The following is a 24,133-nucleotide window of genomic DNA, read 5'->3' as shown; positions in this document are numbered from 1 at the left end:
TCCCACCGACCACTATATCACCAGATCACATCAATACAGACACATTTACGTAATATTAACATTTACCTTTTCTGCTATAATATTTATTTTACGGTCTTTCAAGTTTCAGCCAAAAAGTACACGAGTGCCGAGCGTGGAATGCCGGCAGCACATTGCTTTCATTAGCAGTTGCTTAGGATCTGTTATCTAACAAAACAACCAAGTACAACTTCTGAATGTTCCCGGAAAACACAGAGGAGTCCAAAAACCTGTTTAAAGGGAAACCCCACCACTGAAACACAACTGACAGTAATTACATCTGCAGTCTGGCCTATGCGCTCCTTCTCCCCAACTGAGCATGTGCAGAACAACTTTCTCAGTTGGGGAGAAGAAATTTGCATTCGGAAGCCCCTGGGGAGTCTTTGGCAATAACTGGTGGACTTGGCCTCAGCATGGAGTTAACACTGGCAGATCTGTGTCCTTCCATTTTAGAGGGATCAATAGTTTAATGACTTTTTATCTAATCTGAAAGCTTGTGATGAGAGCCAAAGTAAAATGCTTTCTGGACTAAGTGAAATCTCAAGCTGGCATACATTCTACATTTTACTACGGTCCGCCTCCCAAATTGGATGGAACACAATTTTTCCCATCAAATTGATGGAAAGCATGATGGAACCACAAGGGCCCCATTGTCCAATAAGTAAATACAACACACCTACAGAAAAAAAAAAAAGAGTGGACCACACATCCAAATATTATGCAGTGGTCTACTGCGGCTAAGCAAAATTTACAAAAATGTGATTCATCAAAGTGTATGCCCACTGCCACGTCACGGTGATCTTCTGCAGTGGGTCCCTACTCTATTAAGGCCATCGCCTGTACAACCAAGCACCTGCAGGGGAAAGAGACAAGCTCTGGCCCCACCATTCCACAAAACACCAAAGCAACAATGGCTGCCCAACAGCCCCATAGCCAGTGAACACAATATAAACTCATCTATACCTGTGATCTCAGACAAGAAACTGAGAGCAAATATGTGGTAGGCTTTTTGTTATCTCCTGCTAACTGAAAAATATCTGAGCCAAATGGGTGCAGTTCTGGTACCAAGGAAAAACAGAATGATGCTGATGTGGTGGTGCGGTCAGTGTCCCTTTTTTTTTCCCATAGTTGGTTGTCTTTACATATTTTATCTTTCCACGGAACCAGAACTTTACCTATTTAACACAGGTGTCCTGAATTTGGTGTGTTCGGACAGAAAACCCTAGCGCAGTGCAATATACAGGGTGGGCCATTTATATGGATACACCTAGATGGGAATGGTTGGTGATATCAACTTCCTGTTTGTGGCACATTAGTATATGGGAGGGGGAAAACTTTTCAAGATGGGTGGTGACCATGGCGGCAATTTTGAAGTTGGCCATTTTGGATCCAACTTTTTTTTTTTCAATGGGAATAGGGTCATGTGACACATCAAACTTATTGAGAATTTCACAAGTAAAACAATGGTGTGCTTGGTTTTAACGTAACTTTATTCGTTCATGAGTTATTTACAAAGTGCTCCCCATTGTGTTGGATTGTCAATGCAACACTCTTCTCCCACTCTTGACACATTGATATCAACAGCGCAGAAGAAATGCTAGCACAGGCTTCCAGTATCCGTTGTTTCAGATGCTGCACATCTTGTATCTTCACATGGTGTGGTATATGGGATGCAAAGATAATGGGGCCATTATTTATCAATGGAAACCTCAATGCCACTAGATATCTAAAATTGCTACATGATGATGTGTTGCCCTCTTTATGCACTGAAGGTGGCATGTTCCCTGGGTTTTTCCAGCAAGATGGTGCACCACCACATTATGGGTGTCAGGTCCAAGCATTCCTACATGAACAGTTTCCTGGAAAGTGGACTGGTCGTAGTGGGCCAGCTGAATGGCCACCAAGGTCTCCAGGTCTGACCCCCTTAGACTTTTATTTTTGTGGTCATCTGAAGGCAATTGTCTATGCTGTGAAGATACGAGATGTGCAGCATCTGAAACAACAGATACTGGAAGCCTGTGCATGCATTTCTTCTGAGGTGTTGCTATCAGTGTGTCAAGAGTGGGAGAAGAGGGTTGCCTTGACAATCCAACACATTGGGCAACACTTTGAACACATTTTATAAGTGGTCATAAACTTGTAAATCACTCCAGAAAGAATAAAGTTATGTTAAAAACAAGCACTAAATAAGTTTGATGTATCACATGACCCTCTTCCCATTGAAAAAAATAAAGTTGGACCCAAAATGGCCGACATGGTAACCACCCATCTTGAAAAGTTTTCCCCCTCCCATATACTAATGTGCCACAAACAGGAAGTTGATATCACCAACCATTCCCATTTTATTTAGGTGTATCAATATAAATGGCCCACCCTGTATTTACATTGGTTGAAAAATGGACCTTCAATTTCAACCTTTAGTGTTAAATTATACATTATTTTTCGCTAAATTATTAATAACCCACAATGCCATTTATTCTGAGAAAAACATCTAGCTTTTTTATAATTGCCGTTGTAGTATCTTCCATTACTAGAGCATTCCTCAGTCTGGTTGCTCTAACTGTAAAGAATCCTTTCCTATTTAGTTATCTAAATCACTTTTTCTCCACACATAATGAATGTCCTCTGATTCTTTGTATGGTCCATGGAGATAATAAATCATGTGCTAGTCCATTATATTGACACCACACATGTATTTAAACTTAATTAGATCACATAATTAGATTATAAATACACTGCTCAAAAAAATAAAGGGAACACAAACAACAGAATGTAACTCCAAGTAAATCAAACTTCTGTGAAATCAAACTGTCCACTTAGGAAGCAACACTGTTTGACAATCAATTTCACACGCTGTTGTGCAAATGGAATAGACAACAAAAGGAAATTATTGGCAATTATCAAGACACCCTCAATAAAGGAGTGGTTCTGCAGGTGGGGACCACAGACCACATCTCAGTACCAATGCTTTCTGGCTGATGTTTTGGTCACTTTTGAATGTTGGTTGTGCTTTCACACTCGTGGTAGCATGACACAGACTCTACCACATAAGTGGCTCGGGTAGTGCAGCTCATCCAGGATGGCACATCATTGCGATCTGTGGCAAGAAGGTTTACTGTGTCTGTTAGCATAGTGTCCAGAGGCTGGAGGCGCTACCGTAAGACAGGCCAATACACCAGGAGACGTGGAGGGGGCCGTAAAAGGGTAACAACCCAACAGTAGGACCGCTACCTCAGCCTTTGTGCAAGGAGGAACAGGAGGAGCACTGCCAGAGCCCTGCAATATCACCTCCAGAAGGCCACAAATGTGCATGTGTCTGCACAAACGGTTAGAAACAGACTCCATGAGGATGGTCTGAGTGCCCGATGTCCACAGATGGGAGTTGTGCTCACAGCCCAACACCGTGCTGGACGCTTAGCATTTGCCACAGCACACTAGGACTGGCAAATTCGCCACTGGTGCCCTGTGCTCTTCACAGATGAAAGCAGGTTCACACTCAGCACATGTGACAGACGTGACAGAGTCTGGAGATGCTGTGGAGAGCGATCTGCTGCCTGCAACATCCTTCAGCATGACCGGTTTGGCAGTTGTCAGTAATGGTGTGGGGTGGCATTTCTTTGGAGGGCCGCATAGCCCTCCATGTGCTCACCATAGGTAGCCTGACTGCAATTAGGTACCGAGATGAGATCCTCAGACCCCTTGTGAGACCATATGCTGCTGCGGTTGGCCCTGGCTTCCTCCTAATGCAGGACAATGCCAGACCTCATGTGGCTGGAGTATGTCAGCAGTTCCTGCAAGATGAAGGCATTGAAGCTATGGACTGGCCCGCCCAATCCCCAGACCTGAATCCGATTGAGCACATCTAGGACATCATGTCTCGCTCTACCCGCCGTCACGTTGCACCACAGACTGTCCAGGAGTTGGCGGATGCTTTAGTACCGGTCTGGGAAGAGATCCCTCAGGAGACCATCCGCTGCCTCATCAGGAGCATGCCCAGGCATTGTACAGTAGGGAAATCATACAGGCACGTGGAGGCCACACACAATACTGAGCATCTTTTCCTTGTCATGAGGCATTTCCACTGAAGTTGGATCAGCCTGTAATTTGATTTTCCACTTTGATTTTGAGTATCATTCCAAATCCAGACCTCCATGGGATATTCATTTTGATTTACATTGATAATTGTTATGTTTTATTGTTCTGAAAACATTGCACTATGCAATGAATAAAAATTTGCAACTGGAATATCAGAGATATTTAGGATGTGGTATTTTAGTGTTCCCTTTATTTTTTTGAGCAGTGCATTTAAATATTAATACCTTACATCAATATTTCATATATTTGTCTAAATTGCTTTTGTAAAATCTCATGCAGTATTTGTGTATTCTAAAAAAAAAAAGTCCTGTCCCCACTAGCATCATCGCTTCTGCTCTACAACTGGCTGCGAGCGCTGCACCAAATCTGTTGTATAGATAAACAGGTCGACGTTTCAGCCTTTCTGCTGGCAATAGTAGCTCCTTAAGAGTATGTGCACAAAATGTCAGGCTTAACTGGTGGGTTTTGCAAGAGGCAGACACTTCAGGAAAACTGAGTTTTTCTTACAGTGTCTTTTTGGTGTTGGTTAAAAGAACCTCAAAAAGACTACATAACTTACTGCACAGCAAGTTGTTTTTACACTGCAGTACAGCAGCGGCGCCAAAAGCAAACAAGATTTAGGGTAAAATCCCGCGATCCCAGCATCTTATTACCCCTTTATAAATCGCTGGTGAGGCCCCATCTAGAATATGGGATCCAGTTTTGGGCTCCAAATTTTATTCTGGATATAAGATGTGGTGCTCGAGTCGGATTCCAGCCCATAAATGTAGAAAGGAAAATAGGGATTTTTGTGTACTCACTGTAAAATTCTTTTCTCCGAGCCATTCATTGGGGGACACAGACTGTGGCTGTATGCTGCTGCCAATAGGAGGCTGACACTAAGTGATACAAAAAAGTTAGCTCCTCCCCAGCAGTATACACCTTTCTGCTGGCTCTCAGCTAACCAGTTCGGTGCAAAAGCAGTAGGAGCTCAACAACAACATATGAGAGTATAGCATGTCAAATTATATATGAGAGTATAGCATGTCAATTTACAAAACAAGCAGAAGCTAATAACAGGGTGGGAGCTGTGTCCCCCAATGAATGGCTCGGAGAAAAGGATTTTACGGTGAGTACACAAAAATCCCTATCTCTCCTTCGACTCATTGGGGGACACAGACCGTGGGACGTCCCAAAGCAGTCCCTGGGTGGGACAACATCAGACCAGGCCCTGTGTAACTGCTACTTACAATAGCACCATGGCGGCCTGCAGAGTCCGCCTGCCCAGACTCATAACAGTAGAAGTCTGAGAATTATAGTGCTTCATGGCTGCATGCGGACTGGACGAACCCGCAAGTTGGAGGCGTGCTTTATTGACACCCGGTGCCTAGAGCCTAAGAAACCTCGATCGACAGAGTGGAGTGGAGTTAGGCTGATGTCTAATCCAGAAGGACTCCATGGATGGTGTAACGAATCCTCCAGGCTAACATGATAGATGAAATGGCTAAACCCTTCCTGTAACCATCAGGAAGCATTCCTCTGACTGTCAGGAAGCCCAAATAAGGTGTCCAACCTTCAGAAGGACGCCGAGCTCGATACATACCTACTCAGAGCACTTACTTCGTCCAGAATATGGAGAACCCATCCCCCTTTTTGTGGACTAGGACTGTTAACAAGGGACGGGGATGACCTGAGGACAACCTTGCCTTGATGGTAATAAGAAAAAAAGTCTGAAGAACAGAGCGGCTAGCTCCGAAGACTCGTCAGGATGACGAGATAGCAGAGAAAAAAAAGAGGAGACCTTCCATGATAGTAAAGTCTGTCCGGATAAAAAAAAAAGTCTACTGTAAGACTCCCAGGACCATTAAGGACCCAAAGATGTAATGGTATGTGAAAGGGAAGGACCACATGTGAAAACTCCCTGCGAGAAAGACCCTACTCGCAGTTTCGTTGGAATAAGATGGAAAAAGTCCTAGCTCAGCAAACCAAAAAACCTAACGTGGTCCGTGCGGATCTCCCAAGACTACTGGGGCCCTTCCCGCTTCCAAACGACTCTCGGAGGGGGGTTACGGAAACTGGTACCATGGAAGAACCAGAGCATTCACTGTAACGGTTTTTGGATCTCGAGGCCGAACTATGAACTCGAGTACATTGGCGTTCAGTCTGGACGTCATCCGATCTACATCTGGAGTGCCTCAGAGAAGGCAGATCTGATAGAAGACTTCCGAGAGAGGTTCCAACTCACTTGAGGCGCAACTCTGACAGCTGAATGAGTCTGCTGTCCAGAGGACTACGCCTGGGATATGTACTGCCGAGATCACCTAATGATAAATCTCGGCCCATCAGAGAATGTGAGGCAACTCGTCCATGATGCCTGACCGTGGGTACCTGTTGGAAGATTGACGTATGGAACAGCCGTGGCATTATCCGATTGAATTCAGATGGGAGACCCACCAGAAAGCAGAGGACCTGCTGTAGGACTAGCCGTATCGTTCGGATCACCAGAACAACAATCGGAAGAAGAAGGCTGTCAACGGCAGTTACTAATAATCATTGAATTGGAAGGAACTCTCCCGGATGAGGAAGGAGCTCAGAGACTACCCTCTGAAAGCCTATTTGACCTACCAAAAACGAGCGAAGCGAAGGAAAACCGCTTCCATTGCTGTCACCATTTTTCCTCATGACCCTCCCAGCAATTGAATGGAATGAGAGGTCAAGTAAGAGAGTTCTGAGTTGAAGAGCCACGGTCTTGTCTCAAGGGAGAATTACCAACCCCCTGGAAGTGTCCAGGATCATCCTTAAAAAGGAGGACCTTGTCCAGGATTAGTCTTACTTTTCAGTCCCTCTTTTTGGAACCAAGATCCCTTAGATCTAGACAGTCCTGGAAAACTGCTGGTTGTCTATAGGAAACATGTGATCCTCGGAAGTGATGTCAGAGGCGTTTTTGAACGCAGAGTACATTTCCATTCTCTGAGCTATAATGCCCTTTTGGATGTAATGGTATTTGCTGCTGACAGCACCGCGCAACTAGCCGCATCTGAGAGGCGTGAACCAGCTAGTCTCCTGCTCAAGAAATTTGACTGACCAGCTGTACTGTCTTCGGGAAAAGGTTACTGTTGTGAATCAAAGTAGAAAAGGTCTTCGACCAGGAGACCATTGCTCTAGCAACCCAAGGGGTGGTTAAGGAGAGCACTAAACCCGAGGCTGTAAGACAGAACGAATCAGATCTGCTATCTGATAGTCCGTAGTAATTTTAATTGATACCCCCTCGGGCAGGAATACTGGTAGGTATGCCACAGGAGATTTTCCCCGGTTATTCTGCCAAGTGGCAGAACGACCGGCTGCATCCAGAAGTTCAGAAAAAGCAGTCTCTTGCAACCTCCGCTCTCTTTTGACAGTGTGGAGTTGAAATGATGACCCCTTGATCCACCACCCTCTTAACAGGGAAGTGGAGAGGGATCGTCCACCTTCTTGCCTCCTCTGCTAAATAGTGGTTATGCAGAGGGGAGTGCTTGGATGCCAAAAGAGGGCTGCCATTGAACATCCACAGAGTTCAGGTCTCCGGGATGTCAGGGCTGGTTCCGGTGTTAGGTCTGGCTGGAGAAGAGTATACATGGAGGAGACACTCCATGTGCTCGTCTATTGATGGTGTGGGGAGATCGGTGCCCTTTAAAAGGACCCGCCACCCCTAAGAATCAGACCAGGCATGGCATCTCACATCATAGGGAGGTATACGTGGAGGGGATACCCCACGTGTTTGCATATTGGCTGAAAAAAAGGATATATTGGTGACAACCTGAGCCTGCCTCCAGATATTTGGCTGAAAATCTGTGTGACTTAGATCCTCCTGATTTAGGCTGTTGTAACCGCGTTTTTCCCAATTGGTTGGCTCTGTAAGAGATCTGACGATCTCTGTCTTGATTAGGTAAACCTGGGCCAGTGGGGTTTGCCGCTGTGGTCCACCCGAAAAGACTTAAAACGTGCCTGAAACTGGCGACGAAATGCTGCCTAAACCTTTGCTGTGGGAGAAAATTGCTTTCTACTCCTGTGGTATCAGAAATGAGCTGATCCAATTTTTCGCCGAATAATCGGCCGCTGTGATAGAGCAGAGCAGTAAGAGACTTCATCCAAGAATGCATTAATCAGATAGTTACTTGCTAGGGCGACCTGATTCGAAATCTCGGTCACCTCTGATGGCAGATCCTTATCCTGTTGAGCTCTCCTCAAGACTCTGATCAGGATATGGCCTTGGCCAGCCAAGACGCCGCAAAAGAGGGCAAGAGGGTTGAGCCTGAGGCCTCAAATACTGAACGCACCAGGCCTTCCATAAGTCGATCGGTTGGATCCCTAATAGAAGAACCATTAGGAATAGATAATAACGTCTTTAGAAACCAAACGAGATACGGGAGGGTCTACCGAAGGGGATTCCGCCCACTACCTACAGAACTCCGAGGCGAAAGGATGTCTGCATTTAGAGCCCTCTGCCCCAAGAACGCCTATCTGGCCGCTCCCAGAGACGCTGTACTAAATCCTCAAACTCAGGATAAGAACAAGAAAAAAAAACTCTATGGGGCTGCTTAAAAGACACCGTATGACCGGAAGCCAAGGTGGATACGTACTCTACCCCCAGGTTTTGGTTGACGGCTTCAATGAGGCTGTCTATTGACTTCTAGTAATCAGGCACCTCTAAATTGAGGGACCCTTAGGAATCGTACTCCGAACCACGTTCACTAATCTCCGCTGGTGAGGGTGAACGAAAGACGGAGCTCAGGGATGCAGATGCACCCAACAGACCGGGGGACGCGGTGTGGGTTTGTTTCCCCCGCATCTGCTTAGTGAGAGAGCGGCCCCTGCAGGCCGGAGGCTCCTGTGAGTCAGAGGACCTCTCCAGGACAGGCGAACCACTGCCTCTGGACCCACATGGGGTCTGAAGGGAACTCGATTGCCTTTGTTAGGGACGCCATAGATTGCGACAAAGATGAAGCCCATTCTGGAGGGGAAGACCATGCTTTCTGTTCCTTACACACTGGGCTGAGTCGCAGGGGAGGACTCCTGAGCGTGCTCGGAACCGCAGGCCTCACAGACGATTACTCTGGGCAAGCGGAAAAGTGGACCGACAGGCCATACATGCGGCATATATAAAAACGTGTGAGACTGGGTCCTTCTAGCCATGCTGGACCTGCTGCTGTTATAATCAGAACTTGGATAAGCTGCAGGAATATATATTGCAGCTGCCAGGCTGGGGGGAGTAGCACTTACCCCAGTCCTGTGTCTCCGGCTGTCCTGTGGAACCCGACACAGGAGGAAGCATCAGTGATGTCCCATATAAAAAATGCGCCCAATTGTTGGACGGTCCCATTGGAAATGGCGGAGATTCGACTTGCGGCCTATTGGAGGCCGAAGCCGGGCTCTAAATTTCCCCCCGGCATCCGCCCGAGGATGAGGGGGCGGAGCCGCCAGAAGATGACGCAGCTAAAAGGAGGCGGGACTTCCGCCTGCAGCCTAACCGCACCAGAAGTTGGGGACTAAATTATCTGAGGCCTGCCCGACTATGGAGGGGACGGACCCGGAAGAGGGAGGCAGGAACGGGATCTCGGCCCGTGGCTTGGTGCCGCAAGCAGCAGGGAACTCCCAGCACCCGCCTGAGAACACAGGCACAGGGCTGGAGCGAGGCTTCCCATCTTGAACGGCAGGGGAAAACTGAAACGCAGAAGGAGCCCTCCCAGCCCCCCACCTCGCATGGCTCCAGAGATTAAGGTTAGAGGGAGGGCTGTATAAAGGACGGTGCAGGCACCCTAGCTCCATCTCCCCTTCAGGGGATGAAGAGAGGGACCGTCCGCTTCCTTCCATCACCATTGTCTGAGCATTGGTGATGCAGTGGGGGCCATACGGACTGTCCATATGCGTCTGTACAGCCTAGGGTTTCGTTACCTTAGGGTGGTCAGGGCTGAGTCCGGCATATTGTTCCACGTTGCGGGAGAGGATACGTGGAGGCGACACTCCACGTGCTCGCCCGTTGTTGGTTTGGGGAGATCGGACCCCTTCAAAAGGGTCCGTCGCCCCTGTCTCGTCTTCCATGGTGAAAAAGAAAAGAAAAAAAACGGGAGGTCTAGAAACCAGACCTGTGCTTCCTAAGACATTAAGCATGAACTGGTTAGCTGAGAGCCAGCAGGAAGGTGTATACTGCTGGGGAGGAGCTAACTTTCTTTGCATCACTTAGTGTCAGCCTCCTATTGGCAGCAGTCTGTGTCCCCCAACGAGGCGAAGGAGAAAAATATTTTTAATGGTATTCCAAAATATTTATCGTTTAGGTCCCTATTCCCAGACCTTCATCAGAAACTGTCCATAAATATATATGACAGTCAAGCATGGTGTAATATAAATTACTCACTATTTGTAACCATGCTCTTGATAGGATTGCTATAGCCTTTCATCAACTACTACCTAGAACCACAAATAAACGATGATCAAAAGGCAATGATACTTGTATAAAAAACATAATTTTATTAGAGCAAAATTCATTTAAAAAAATCATACTGCCAACTTTAGGGAAGTGGAACAACCGACACATCTCCCACCATCACTAGTGTTGACGCACAGTGCCACATGACAGGCAGCTTACTCCCATATTCGGTATTAGTGGGGAGGGGTATTCATCACAATAAATAAGTAGAAAAAGAATTTACAAATGTATACGCATTATTTAACCCTCTGTACCACCACTATTAGTCAATCATATTCGACTCTCTCTCCATTGCGTAACCCCCATCAAGACCTCATTAGGCCTGTAATACGTGGGATGGTATAATTACCTTAAAGCAATGGAGTCTACGCTGCTACTGTCACCGGGCTACGTGCGTCCGCCCCGACGCACGTTTCGGACTCCTTTCTCAAGGGGCCTGAAGTATGCTAAAGTCCCCGTCATTTCATCAGAAACTGGTAGAGGGCTATACCACAGCGACATAGGTCACATTCTCACCACATTGCCACTTTGCAATCTTGTCTCTCCACAGTGTGGGCAATCAGCTGATGAAAGTCTGGGAACAGAGACCGAAAAGCTAAATAATTTGGAATGCCATTAAAAATGTTTTAGTTATTTGCAAACGGAGTGCCGAGTCTTACCCTTTCTTTATTCCTTCCAAAGACCATACTAAGGACCAGGGGGCACTCCTTCTGAGTGGAGGAAAGGCAATTCCGACAACAAAATAGGAAAGTGTTCTTTACAGTTAGAGCAGTCAGACTGTGGAATGCCCGACCACAAGAGGTAGCAATGGCAGACGCTATAACAGCTTTAAAAAAGGCTGAACGATTTCATCAGTACACATAACATGTGGGTTATGCATAATTTAGTGACAAAAAATGTATAATTTGTGGAGAAAGGTCAGACTTGATGGACCGAGGTCTTTTTTCAACCTATCTAACGATATGTAACTAGATGTTGATTGTTTTTAGGATACTTTAAGTACTTTTTCAGGAGGGATTCTAAGCGAACCCACCTGCTAAAAGCATTTTATGCACATGCACTAATGGAGTTTTCCAGTTTGGGAAAATCCTTTTCCTCCAAGTGCAGGAACAAATAAACCAACAAACTGATGATCTTACTTTTAGCTTGGTCATGGTGGGCCTGGGGCCTCCTAGAAAATGGCCTTCGGAGATTTCCTTTTCTTCGGTGTCTACTTTGAATAATGCTGCCACTTCTTGGTGCTGAGAATCCACATGAAGAAAGTGTAGAAATGTAATATTAGATGCAGCAGCGGCCTTCTGGACACCTTGGACCTGGAGAACCCGTTCATACCAGCCTAATAGTAATGGAAGTTCAGAAATCTTCTCGGGAGAAATCTTCTGAAAAGCAACCTAAAATAAAGCATTGAAAGAGTTTATTTCTTGTGTGATTTATCCTCCAAAATGAAGCCCACAAATAGCACTAAATATGTTACAGCATTAAAAAATGCACATCCTATAAGCCCACCGTTACAGGTTCATAAACTGTCCAAATAATGACCTTGAGAGACTTCTAACACAGTACAATAATTAGAAAATCAAGCCATAAAAGGTCTTTGGATGGATGTGATCACAAGGCGATCCAAACATTAAATGGAATGTGTTATCAGATAACCTACTGTTTAACCCCTTAGTGACAGAGCCAATTTGGTACTTAATGACCGAGCCAATTTTTGCAATTCTGACCACTGTCACTTTATGAGGTTATAACTCTGGAACACTTCAACGGATCCCGCTGATTCTGAGATTGTTTATTCGTGACATATTGTACTTCAGGTTAGTGGTACCATTTCTTCGATATTACTTGCGATTATTTATGAAAAAAACGGAAATATGGCGAAAATGTTTAAAATTTTGCAATTTTCAAACTTTGTATTTTTATGCCCTTAAATCAGAGAGATATGTCACGAAAAATAGTTAATAAACAACATTTCCCACATGTCTACTTTACATCAGCACAATTTTGGAAACAACATTTTTTTTTGTTAGGGAGTTATAAGGGTTAAAAGTTGACCAGCAATTTCTCATTTTTACAACACCATTTTTTTTTAGGGACCACATCACATTTGAAGTCATTTTGAGGGGTCTATATGATAGAAAATAATGAAGTGTGACACCATTCTAAAAACTACACCCCTCAAGGTTCTCAAAACCACATTCAAGAAGTTTATTAACCCTTTACGTGCTTCAAAGGAACTGAAACAATGTGGAAGGGAAAAATGAACATTTAACTTTTTTTTGCAAACATCTTAATTCAGAACCATTTTTTTTATTTTCACAAGTGTAAAAACAGAAATGTAACCATAAATTTTGTTATGCAATTTCTCCTGAATACGCCAATACCCCATATGTGGGGGTAAACCACTTTTTGGGCGCATCGCAGAACTTAGAAGTGAAGGAGCGCCGTTTGACTTTTTCAATGCAGAATTGGCTGGAATTGAGATCGGACGCCATGTCACGTTTAGAGAGCCCCTGATGTGCCTAAACAGTGGAAACTCCCCACAAGTGACCCCATTTTGGAAACTAGACCCCTTAAGGAACTTATCTAGATGTGTGGTGAGCACTTTGAACCCCCAAGTGCTTCACAGAAGTTTATAACGTAGAGCCGTGAAAATAAAAAATCGCTTTTGTTTACACAAAAATGATCTTTTCGCCCACAAATTCTTATTTTCACAAGGGTAACAGGAGAAATTAGACCACAAAAGTTGTTGTGCAATTTCTCCTGAGTACGCTGATACCCAATATGTGGGGGTAAACCACTGTTAGGGCGCACCGCAGAGCTTGGAAGAGAAGGAGTGCCGTTTTACTTTTTCAATGTAGAATTGGCTGGAATTGAGATTGGACGCCATGTCGCGTTTGGAGAGCCCCTGGTGTGCCTAAACAGTGGAAACCCCCCACAAGTGACACCATTTTGGAAACTAGACCCCCCATGGAACTTATCTAGATGTGTGGTGAGAACTTTGAATGCCCAAGTGCTTCACAGACGTTTATAATGCAGAGTCGTGAAAATAAAAAATATTTTTTTTTCCACAAAAAAGATATTTTAGCCCCCAAGTTTTTATTTTCACAAGGGTAACAAGAGAAATTGGACCCCAAAAGTTGTTGTCCAATTTGTCCTGAGTATGCTGGTACCCCATATGTGGGGGTAAACCACTGTTTGGGCGCACGGCAGAGCTCGGAAGGAAGGAGCGCCGTTTTGGAATGCAGACTTTGATAGAATGGTCTGCGGGCATTATGTTGCGTTTGCAGAGCCCCTGATGTACCTAACCAGTACTAGAAACCCTCCACAAGTGACCCCATTTTGGAAACTAGACCCCCCAAGGAACTTATCTAGATGTGTGGTGAGAACTTTGAATGCCCAAGTGCTTCACAGAAGTTTAGAATGCAGAGTCATAAAAAAAAAATATATATATTTTTCCACTAAAAAGATTTTGTAGCCCCCAAGTTTTTATTTTCACAAGGGTAACAAGAGAAATTGGACCCCAGAAGTTGTTGTCCAATTTATCCCGAGTACGCTGATGCCCCATATGTGGGGGTAACCCACTGTTTGGGCGCACGGCAGAGCTCAGAAGGGAGGTAGCACCATTTGACTTTTTGAGCGCAAAATTGGCTGTCGTGTTTGGAGACCCCCTGATGTACCTAAACAGTGGAAACCCCCCAATTCTAGCTCCAACCCTAACCCCAACACACCCCTAACCCTAATCCCAACCTGATCCATAATCCTAATCACTAACCCTAACCATAATCACAACCCTTACCCCAAAACAACCCTAATGTCAACCCTAACCATAACCCTAATCAAAACCCTAAATCCAACACACCCCTAATCTTAATCTCAACCCTAACCTCAAACCTAACCCTAATCCCAATACACCCCTAATCACAACCCTAACCTTAACCCTAATCCCAAACCTAACCCTAATCCCAAGCGTAACCCTAATGCCAACCCTAACCCTAATACCAACCCTAATCCAAACCCTAACCCTAATCCCAACTCTAACCCTAACTTTAGCCCCAACCCTAGCCCTAACTCTAGCCCCAACCCTAACCCTAGCCCTAAGGCTACTTTCACACTTGCGTCGTTTGGCATTCCGTTGCAATCCGTCGTTTTGGACAAGAAACGGATCCTGCAAATGTGCTCGCAGGATGCGTTTTTTGCCCATAGACTTGTATTGCCGACGGATCGTGACGGATGGCCACACGTCGCGTCCGTCGTGCACTGGATCAGTTGTGTTTTGGCGGACCGTCGGCACAAAAAAAGTTCAATGAAACGTTTTTTTGTACGTCGCATCCGCCATTTCTGACCGCGCATGCGTGGCCGTAACTCCGCCCCCTCCTCCCCAGGACATAGATTGGGCAGCGGATGCGTTGAAAAACTACAGCCGCTGCCCACGTTGTGCACAATTTTCACAACGTGCGTCGGTATGTCGGGCCGACACATTGCGACGGCCCCGTACCGACGTAAGTGTGAAAGAAGCCTAACCCTAAATTTAGCCCCAACCCTAGCCCTAACCCTAACCCTAACCCTAGCCCTAACCCTAACCCTAGCCCTAACCCTAGCCCTAACCCTAACCCTAATTTTAGCCCCAACTGCTGTTCTCCTGCTGGCCAGCAGATGGAGACAGATGGCGGGCGCACTGCGCATGCGCCCGCCATTTTCTTTTGCCGGCGGCCAGGAGGAGCAGCAGGAGGATCCAGGGACACAGGTGAGTATGATAGGGTCCCCGAATCCCCCTATTTCTCTGTCCTCTGATGTGTGATCACATCAGAGGACAGAGAATTACACTTTTTCTTTTTTTTTTTTTTTTTTTGCGGTCGCCGGTAAACAGTTAATGACCGGCGATCGCAAATGCGTGGTGGGTAAAAAAAAACCCGAATCATGTTCTCTGGGGTCTGGGCTACCCCCAGCAGCCGAGACCCCGGAGAAAATCCGACTCTGGGGGGCGCTATTCACTTTTTCCACAGCGCCGTTAATTAACGGCGCTGTGGTTTAAGTACCCTTAGCGGCCGCCGTTAAAAGGCGTATCGGCGGTCGCTAAGGGGTTAAATATGATTTTTATGTTAAATATAAATTTTTAAAAAAGTATTTTTTTTTTCATATTATGATCGGTATTTAAAAAAAAATGAAATCTTGCAATTTTCACACTGACCACTGCGGCTATTGTACACTCCTTTCTGTTCCTTTAAAGGGAACCTGTCACCCCCAAAATCGAAGGTGAGCTAAGCCCACCGGTATCAGGGGCTTATCTACAGCATTCTGTAATGCTGTAGATAAGCCCCCAATGTATCCTGAAAGATGAGAAAAAGAGGTTAGATTATACTCACCCAGGGGCGGTCCAATCCGATGGGCGTCACGGTCTGGTCTGGCACCTCCCATCTTCTTACGATGACGTCCTCTTCTTGTCTTCACGCTGCGACTCCTGCACAGGTGTACTTTGTTTGCCCTGGTGAGGGCAGAGCAAAGTACTGCAGTGCGCAGGGAAAGGTGAGAGAGGCCCGGCACCTGCGCACTGCAGTACTTTGCTCTGCCCTCAACAGGTCAAACAAAGTACACCTGCGCAGGAGTCGCAGCGTGAAGACAAGAAGAGGACGTCATCGTAAGAAGATGGGAGGCCCCGGACCGCGACGCCCATCGGACCGGACCGCAGCGGGACCGCCCCTGGGTGAGTATAATCTAACCTCTTTTTCTCATCTTTCAGGATACATCGGGGGTTTATCTACAGCATTCCAGAATGCTGTAGATAAGCCCCTGATGCCGGTGGGCTTAGCTCACCTTCGATTTTGGGGGTGACAGGTTCCCTTTAAGAAATCCACATGTACATTAGCAGCAATGGACTAGATCACAGCTTGTCTTTTGTGCATCATCTACGGTGATTGGTGGGTCCTATGTTGTCAGCTGTGTATTGAGGTGTTACCGGTCATTGTAATCCTGCCTCTGATGAGTATGAGGCTGCTGAAAACACTGTTATAAAGAACAGGTCAGTATTAGTCTATAATTACTCCAGTGCAAAGTGTCAAAATTGCTAATTTTATCTCATACAGATTTTGATATAAAAAAAAACATTTAACACAAAAACCTGAATAAATTATTTTCTGATAAAACACTCCCTTTATAAATCATGAGGGTGGAACTGGGCATGAGCCGGCCAGACTTTTCAGCTGCTGCATATCCCAGTGGCAAATTGAAGAGAAATTGGTAATGAAAATTAGTAACATATTCACCTTTCTGCCACTACGAAGCATGGTGCAGTGGGGATGGATAGAAGCCACATATAAGAGATTACTGGCAGATCTGGATAAATGGGTGTAGGCAATAATAACTATAAAAGAGGTAGAAGTATATTCTTTAGAAATAAGTATATGCTGAAGATGTCAGACATCCATAGATAACTCTACAGTGAGTGGCAACATTCAGTCACTGTTTCACCCTAGAAAATGGTGCTGCATTATACCTTTTGGTCATACCCAGCTTTGAAACAGGCCATGTTTTTCCGTTTTTATACATGTACATTGGCTGTTTGGGGTACAGGAGCCCTCACTGAACCTAAAAAGAGTTGCTCGGTGAAAACAAGTTATCCTCTATTCACAGATTATGGTATAACTGGTTGATCACTGAGGGTCCGACTGTTGGGACCAGAACTCAATAGCAGAACGGGCACAGCACTCTACCTGATTAACCACTAATATAATTACTAACTATGGGACTGCCCCACAAAGAATGAATGGAGAGGTGATCGGGCTTCATTTTGTAATGGAGATAAAAGTACCCAGTTCTGCTGAGCGGTGCAGGTCTTAGTAGTCGGACCCACATTGGTCAGCAAGTTATCCTGTAAGATGGTAACTAGTGTTGAGCAAATGTGCTCGGATGAGGTGTTAATTAGCACCTGAACATGCTAGGTTGAGTGTCTTCGACACATTATCGAATCCTTGCGCCTGCATGTCCTGCGGCTGTTCGACAGCCACAACACAAACACAAACAGGCAAGCCCTAACAAACTAGGCAAGCTTTAACAAACAAGGCAAGCCCTAACAAACAAGGCAAGCCCTAACAAACAAGGCAAGCCCTAACAAACAGACTATCCCAAACAAACAAGCAATCCCAAACAAACAGGCAATCCCAAACAAACAGGCAATCCCAAACAAACAGGCAATCCCAAACAAACAGGCAATCCAAAACAAAAAGGCAAGCTCTAACAAACAGGCAAGCCCTAACAAACAGGCAAGCCCTAACAAACAGGTAATCCCAAACAAACAGGTAATCCCAAACAAACAGGCAATCCCAAACAAACAGGCAATCCCAAACAAAAAAGCAATCCCAAACAAACAGGCAAGCCTTAACAAACAGGCAAGCCCTAACAAACAGGCAAGCCCAAACAAACAGGCAATCCCAAACAAACAGGCAATCCCAAACAAACAGGCAATCCCAAACAAACAGGCAATCCCAAACAAACAGGCAATCCCAAACAAAAAGGCAATCCCAAACAAAATGGCAATCCCAAACAAACAGGTAAACCCAAACAATCAGGTAATCTCAAACAAACAGGCAATTGGGATTGCTTTTTTGTTTTGGATTGCTTTTTTGTTTGGGACTGCCTGCCTTGATCCCAATCAAACAGGCAATCCCAAACAAACAGGCAATCCCAAACAAACAGGCAATCCCAAACAAACAGGCAATCTCAAACAAACAGGCAATCCCAAACAAAAAGGCAATCCCAAACAAACAGGCAATCCCAAACAAACAGGCAATCCCAAACAAAAAAGCAATCCCAAACAAAAAGGCAAGCCCTAACAAACAGGCAAGCCCTAACAAACAGGCAAGCCCTAACAAACAGGCAATCCCAAACAATCAGGCAATCCCAAACAAACAAGCAATCCCAAACAGACAATCCCAAACAAAAAGACAATACAAAAAAAGGCAATCCCAAACAAAAAGGCAATCCCAAACAAAAAGACAATCCCCAACAAACAGGCTATCCCAAACAAACAGGCAATCCCAAACAAACAGGCAATCCCAATCAAGCAGGCAATCCCAATGAAACAGGCAATCCCAATGAAACAGGCAATCCCAAACAAACAAGCAATCCCAAACAAACAAGCAATCCCAAACAAACAAGCAATCCAAAACAAACAGGCAGTCCCAAACAAACAGGCAGTCCCAAACAAACAGGCAGTCCCAAACAAACAGGCAGTCCCAAACAAACAGACAGTCCCAAACAAACAGGCAGTCCCAAACAAACAGGCAATCCCAAACAAACAGGCAATCCCAAACATACAGGCAATCCCAATCAAACAGGCAATCCCAAACAAAAAGGCAATCCCAAACAAGCAATCCCAAAGAAAAAGGCAATCCCAAACAAACAGGCAATCCCAAACAAACAGGCAATCCCAATCAAACAGGCAATCCCAAACAAAAAGTCAATCCCAAACAAACAAGCAATCCCAAACAAAAAGGCAATCCAAAACAAAATGGCAATCCCAAACAAACAGGTAATCCCAAACAATCAGGTAATCCCAAACAAACAGGCAATTGGGATTAACATTTTTTTGGGATTGCCTTTTTGTTTGGGATTGCCTGCCTTGATCCCAATCAAACAGGCAGTCCCAAACAAACAGGCAGTCCCAAACAAACAGGCAATCTCAAACAAACAGGCAATCCCAAACAAACAGGCAATCCCAAACAAACAGGCAATCCCAAACAAACAGGCAATCCCAAACAAAAAGGCAATCCCAAACAAACAGACTATCCCAAACAAACAGGCAATCCCAAACAAACAGGCAATCCCAGACAAAAAAGCAATCCCAAACAAAAAACCAATCCCAAACAAACAGGCAATCCCAAACAAACAGGCAATCCCAAACAAACAGGCAATCCCAAACAAACAGGCAATCCCAAACAAACAGGCAAGCCTTAACAAACAGGCAATCCCAAACAAACAGGCAATATCAAACAAACAAGCAATCCCTGCATGTGTTGCAGCTGTCAAACAGCCCCGATACATGCAGCCACGGGAACTCAAACATATTTTTTGAGCATGCCGAAGACACTCAGTAAGCACCCGAGCATGCTCGGGTAACACCTTATCCCAGCACGCTCGCTCATCACTAGTGGTAACGTGTTTTCACTGAACTCCCCTTTACCCAGTGGACTTAAGGATGTTAAATATTACTGAGAAACCTCATCATTACCAAGGAGGTTCTGGAACTTTCTTGATAAAAATGATGACGCTCTTAAAAAGAAATCTCCATCAGTAAATCAAATATCACATTTGTTACTGGAAAGTAAAAATATCCCAGCCTAAACACACACATTCTCTAGACAAAAGACCTCTAAGAAATCTGGCAGAATGTTTTTTGAAGACTCCACACAAAATAGAATGACCCTATGTGTCCACGTTCAGGATTGCATCAGGATTTGCTCAGGATTTGACGCAGGTAAAATCTGCACCTGAGGTCACTGGCAGGTCACCTGCGTTTTTGATGCGTTTTTACATGCATTTTTCATGCGTTTTTTTTTATGCGGATTTGTGTGTTTTTGTAAGCTAAATAAAGATATACATAAAAAAGGATTGTGATGTCATTTCTGGTCCAACCTCTTCATTTACATACTCCATTGAAGAATAATGTTTACACGCACAGCTAGATAGATATCTATCTATCTATCTATCTATCATATCCATCTATCATATCTATCATATTTATCTATGGTATCTATCTATCGATATATCTATCTATTATCTACTAATATATCTATCTATAAAATATCAATCTATATAAAGATATATCAATAGATAGATATATTGATAGATAGATAATAGATTAATAGTGTCACGCCGTTTACGGCGTTAAAGGGGCAGGATGGCGTATTGGAACCCGCACCTGTCCCTGCCACTATAAGGGACCCTAAAATAAAGTTATCAAATTCACCGCTCTCTCTATAGATAAGTTTATGCAAAGAACTGTGTCAGTTTATTAGTGTGAACTGGGAGCGTAACAGAATATTACAGCATATGCTGACTTTCCCTTATCTCGGGGGTACCTATGAAGGTTAGGAGGCCCGAGCCGCCAGCGTATCCCTGTCTCCTGTGCAGACCCTATAAGTGACCCCCTCTCCCCCCCAAGAGAGGTGGACTGCACCAGAGTAAAAATATCACCAAAACAGAAAAGAAAAAGGAAAACCACACTTAGCTTAATGCTGCAAGGCACAGCACAGCAGGAAGAAACACCAGATGAAACAGACACAGCAGTAGAACAAGGAGCGGCCACCAGAAACTGCATTAACCCCCGATGACCAAAAAGGAAAAAAGGTATTAAACTGAAGCAAACCAGATCTGCCACAAATCCAATATTGGATCGTGACAAATAGATAGATACGATATACAGATACGATCGATCGATCGATAGATAGATAGACAGAAAGATAGACAGAAAGATAGACAGATAGATACGATGGATACGATAGATAGATGGTTACGATAGATAGATGGTTACGATAGATAGATGGATACGATAGATAGATGGATACGATAGATAGATGGATACGATAGATAGATGGATACGATAGATAGATGGATACGATAGATAGATAGCTGGATACGATAGATAGATGGATACGATAGATAGATGGATACGATAGATGGATACGATAGATGGATACGATAATAATAATAATAATAATAATAATAATAATTTTATTTATATAGCGCCAACATATTCCGCAGCGCTTTACAAATTATAGAGGGGACTTGTACAGACAATAGACATTACAGCATAACAGAAATACAGTTCAAAACAGATACCAGGAGGAGTGAGGGCCCTGCTCGCAAGCTTACAAACTATGGGGAAAAGGGGAGACACGAGAGGTGGATGGTAACAATTGCTTTAGTTATTCGGACCAGCTATAGTGTAAGGCTCAGGTGTTCATGTAAAGCTGCATGAACCAGTTACCTGCCTAAGTATGTAGCAGTACAGACACAGAGGGCTAATACTGCATAAAGTGTATGAGAACATGATGCGAGGAACCTTTTTTTTATTTTTTTTTTTTTATTATAAATAGGCCACACAGGGATCGTTAGGTTAATGCATTGAGGCGGTAGGCCAGTCTGAACAAATGAGTTTTTAGGGCACGCTTAAAACTGTGGGGATTGGGGATTAATCGTATTAACCTAGGTAGTGCATTCCAAAGAGTCGGCGCAGCACGTGTAAAGTCTTGGAGACGGGAGTAGGAGGTTCTGATTATTGAGGATGCTAACCTGAGGTCATTAGCGGAGCGGAGGGCACGGGTAGGGTGGTAGACTGATACCAGGGAGGAGATGTAGGGTGGTGCTGAGCCATGGAGTGCTTTGTGGATGAGGGTAGTAGTTTTGTACTGGATTCTGGAGTGGATGGGTAGCCAGTGTAATGACTGGCACAGGGTAGAGGCATCGGTGTAACGGTTGGTGAGGAATATGATCCTGGCTGCAGCATTCAGGACAGATTGGAGCGGGGAGAGTTTTGCAAGAGGGAGACCGATTAGTAGAGAGTTACAATAGTCCAGACGAGAATGAATAAGTGAAACAGTCAGAGTTTTTGCAGAGTCGAAATTAAGAAAAGGGCGAATTCTAGAAATGTTTTTGAGATGCAGGTAAGAAGAGCGAGCCAGTGATCGGATGTAGGGGGTGAATGAAAGGTCAGAATCAAGGATGACCCCAAGGCAGCGGGCATGTTGCTTTGGAGTAATGGTGGAACCGCACACGGAGATGGCAATGTCAGGCAAAGGTAGGTTAGTAGAGGGAGAGAACACGAGGAGTTCAGTTTTTGACAGGTTTAGTTTCAGATAGAGGGAGGACATGATGTTAGAGACAGCGGTAAGACAATCACTGGTGTTTTCTAAAAAGGTCGGTGTGATATCGGGAGCAGAAGTGTATAATTGGGTGTCGTCAGCATAGAGATGGTACTGGAAACCAAATCTACTGATTGTTTGTCCAATAGGGGCAGTATACAACGAGAAGAGTAGGGGGCCTAGGACTGATCCTTGAGGAACCCCAACAGTAAGGGGAAGGTGAGAGGAGGAGGAACCAGCAAAACATACAGTGAAGGATCGGTCAGAGAGATAGGAGGAGAACCAGGAGAGAACGGTGTCCTTGAGGCCGATGGAGCGGAGCATAGTGAGGAGGAGCTGATGATCCACAGTGTCGAATGCTGCAGAGAGATCCAAGAGAATTAGCATGGAGTAGTGACCATTAGATTTAGCTGTTAGTAGGTCATTAGAGACTTTAATGAGGGCAGTTTCAGTAGAGTGTAAAGAGCGGAAGCCAGATTGAAGAGGGTCGAGAAGAGAGTTATCTGAGAGATAGCGGGTAAGACGGGAGTGGACCAGGCGTTCGAGGAGTTTAGAGATGAAGGGAAGATTAGAGACAGGTCTATAATTAGCGGCACAGTTTTGATCGAGGGATGGTTTTTTAAGTAATGGATGTATGATGGCATGCTTAAATGAGGAGGGAAAAATACCGGAAGTGAGGGAAAGGTTGAATATTTTTGTTAGGTGAGAGGTGATAGCCGGGGAAAGGGACTGGAGGAGATGTGACGGAATGGGGTCACTGGTGCAAGTGGTCGGGCGAGAAGATGCAAGGAGCCTGCTTACTTCTTCTTCTGTAACTGCTTCAAAGTCAGAGAGTGAACTAGATGCAGTGGGGGAGGGAGGACAGTGCATGGTATGAAGAGATTGGGAGATGATTTCCTGTCGAATGTGGTCAATTTTTTCTTTGAAGTAATTGGCCAGATCGTCAGCACGGAGATCCGTGGTTGGGGCCTGCTCTCTTGGGTTGAGTAGGGACTGGAACGTGTCAAAGAGACGTTTAGGGTTATTGGACAGGGAGGTGATGAGGGTGTTGAAGTAGGTTTGTTTGGAGAGGTGAAGGGCAGAATTGTATGTCTTTAGCATGAACTTATAATGGATGAAATCTTCGGGTAGATTAGATTTTCTCCACAGACGTTCTGCGCACCTGGAGCACCGCTGCAGGAAACGTGTTTGCAGCGTGTGCCACGGTTGTTGCCGTCTGTGCCGAGTTGTTTTATGTATAGGAGGAGCAGCTTCATCCAGAGCACTTTGCAGGGTTTCATTGTAATGCTTCAATGCAGAATCAGGACATGAGATGGAGGAAATAGGGGCCAATGAGGACTGCAAGTTCTTCATAAGTTTCTGGGTGTTAATGGCCTGTATGTTTCTATAGGTGTGGAAAGTGGGGGTGACCTGAGCGGGATGGCAGTTCTTGATAGAGAATGAAAGAAGGTTGTGGTCAGAGAGCGGGAGAGGGGAGTTTGTGAAGTCATCCACTGAGCAAAGTCGGGAGAAGACCAAGTCAAGGGAGTTTCCATCTTCATGTGTTGGAGAGTTAGTATGCTGCGAGAGGCCAAAAGAGGAGGATAGAGATAAAAGGTGAGAAGCAGATGGGGAGAGGGGAGAGGCAATGGGGATGTTGAAATCACCCATGATAAGGGTGGGGGTGTCACAGGAGAGAAAGTGTGGAAGCCAGGTGGCAAAGTGATCCAGGAACTGATGAGAG

The 24,133-nt window shown here is 45.0% G+C and overlaps 1 protein-coding gene across 3 annotated transcripts in view; it reads right to left on the bottom strand.

Moving 5' to 3' along the window:
- The window catches only part of GSTCD (glutathione S-transferase C-terminal domain containing), a 197,938-nt gene that overhangs the window by 107,857 nt on the left and 65,948 nt on the right, over window positions 1-24,133 (bottom strand). For all 3 annotated transcript variants that reach the window (XM_069743705.1, XM_069743704.1, XM_069743706.1), the window contains exon 4: window positions 11,695-11,946. In XM_069743705.1, the coding sequence (XP_069599806.1) occupies window positions 11,695-11,946 (252 nt within the window). The remainder of the gene's footprint in view (window positions 1-11,694; window positions 11,947-24,133) is intronic.

Source organism: Ranitomeya imitator, chromosome 1 (assembly GCF_032444005.1).
Source record: "Ranitomeya imitator isolate aRanImi1 chromosome 1, aRanImi1.pri, whole genome shotgun sequence".
NCBI lineage: Eukaryota > Metazoa > Chordata > Amphibia > Anura > Dendrobatidae > Ranitomeya > Ranitomeya imitator.
The sequence above is the reverse complement of the archived record's forward strand: the minus strand, read 5'-3'. Positions and strand labels throughout refer to the sequence as shown.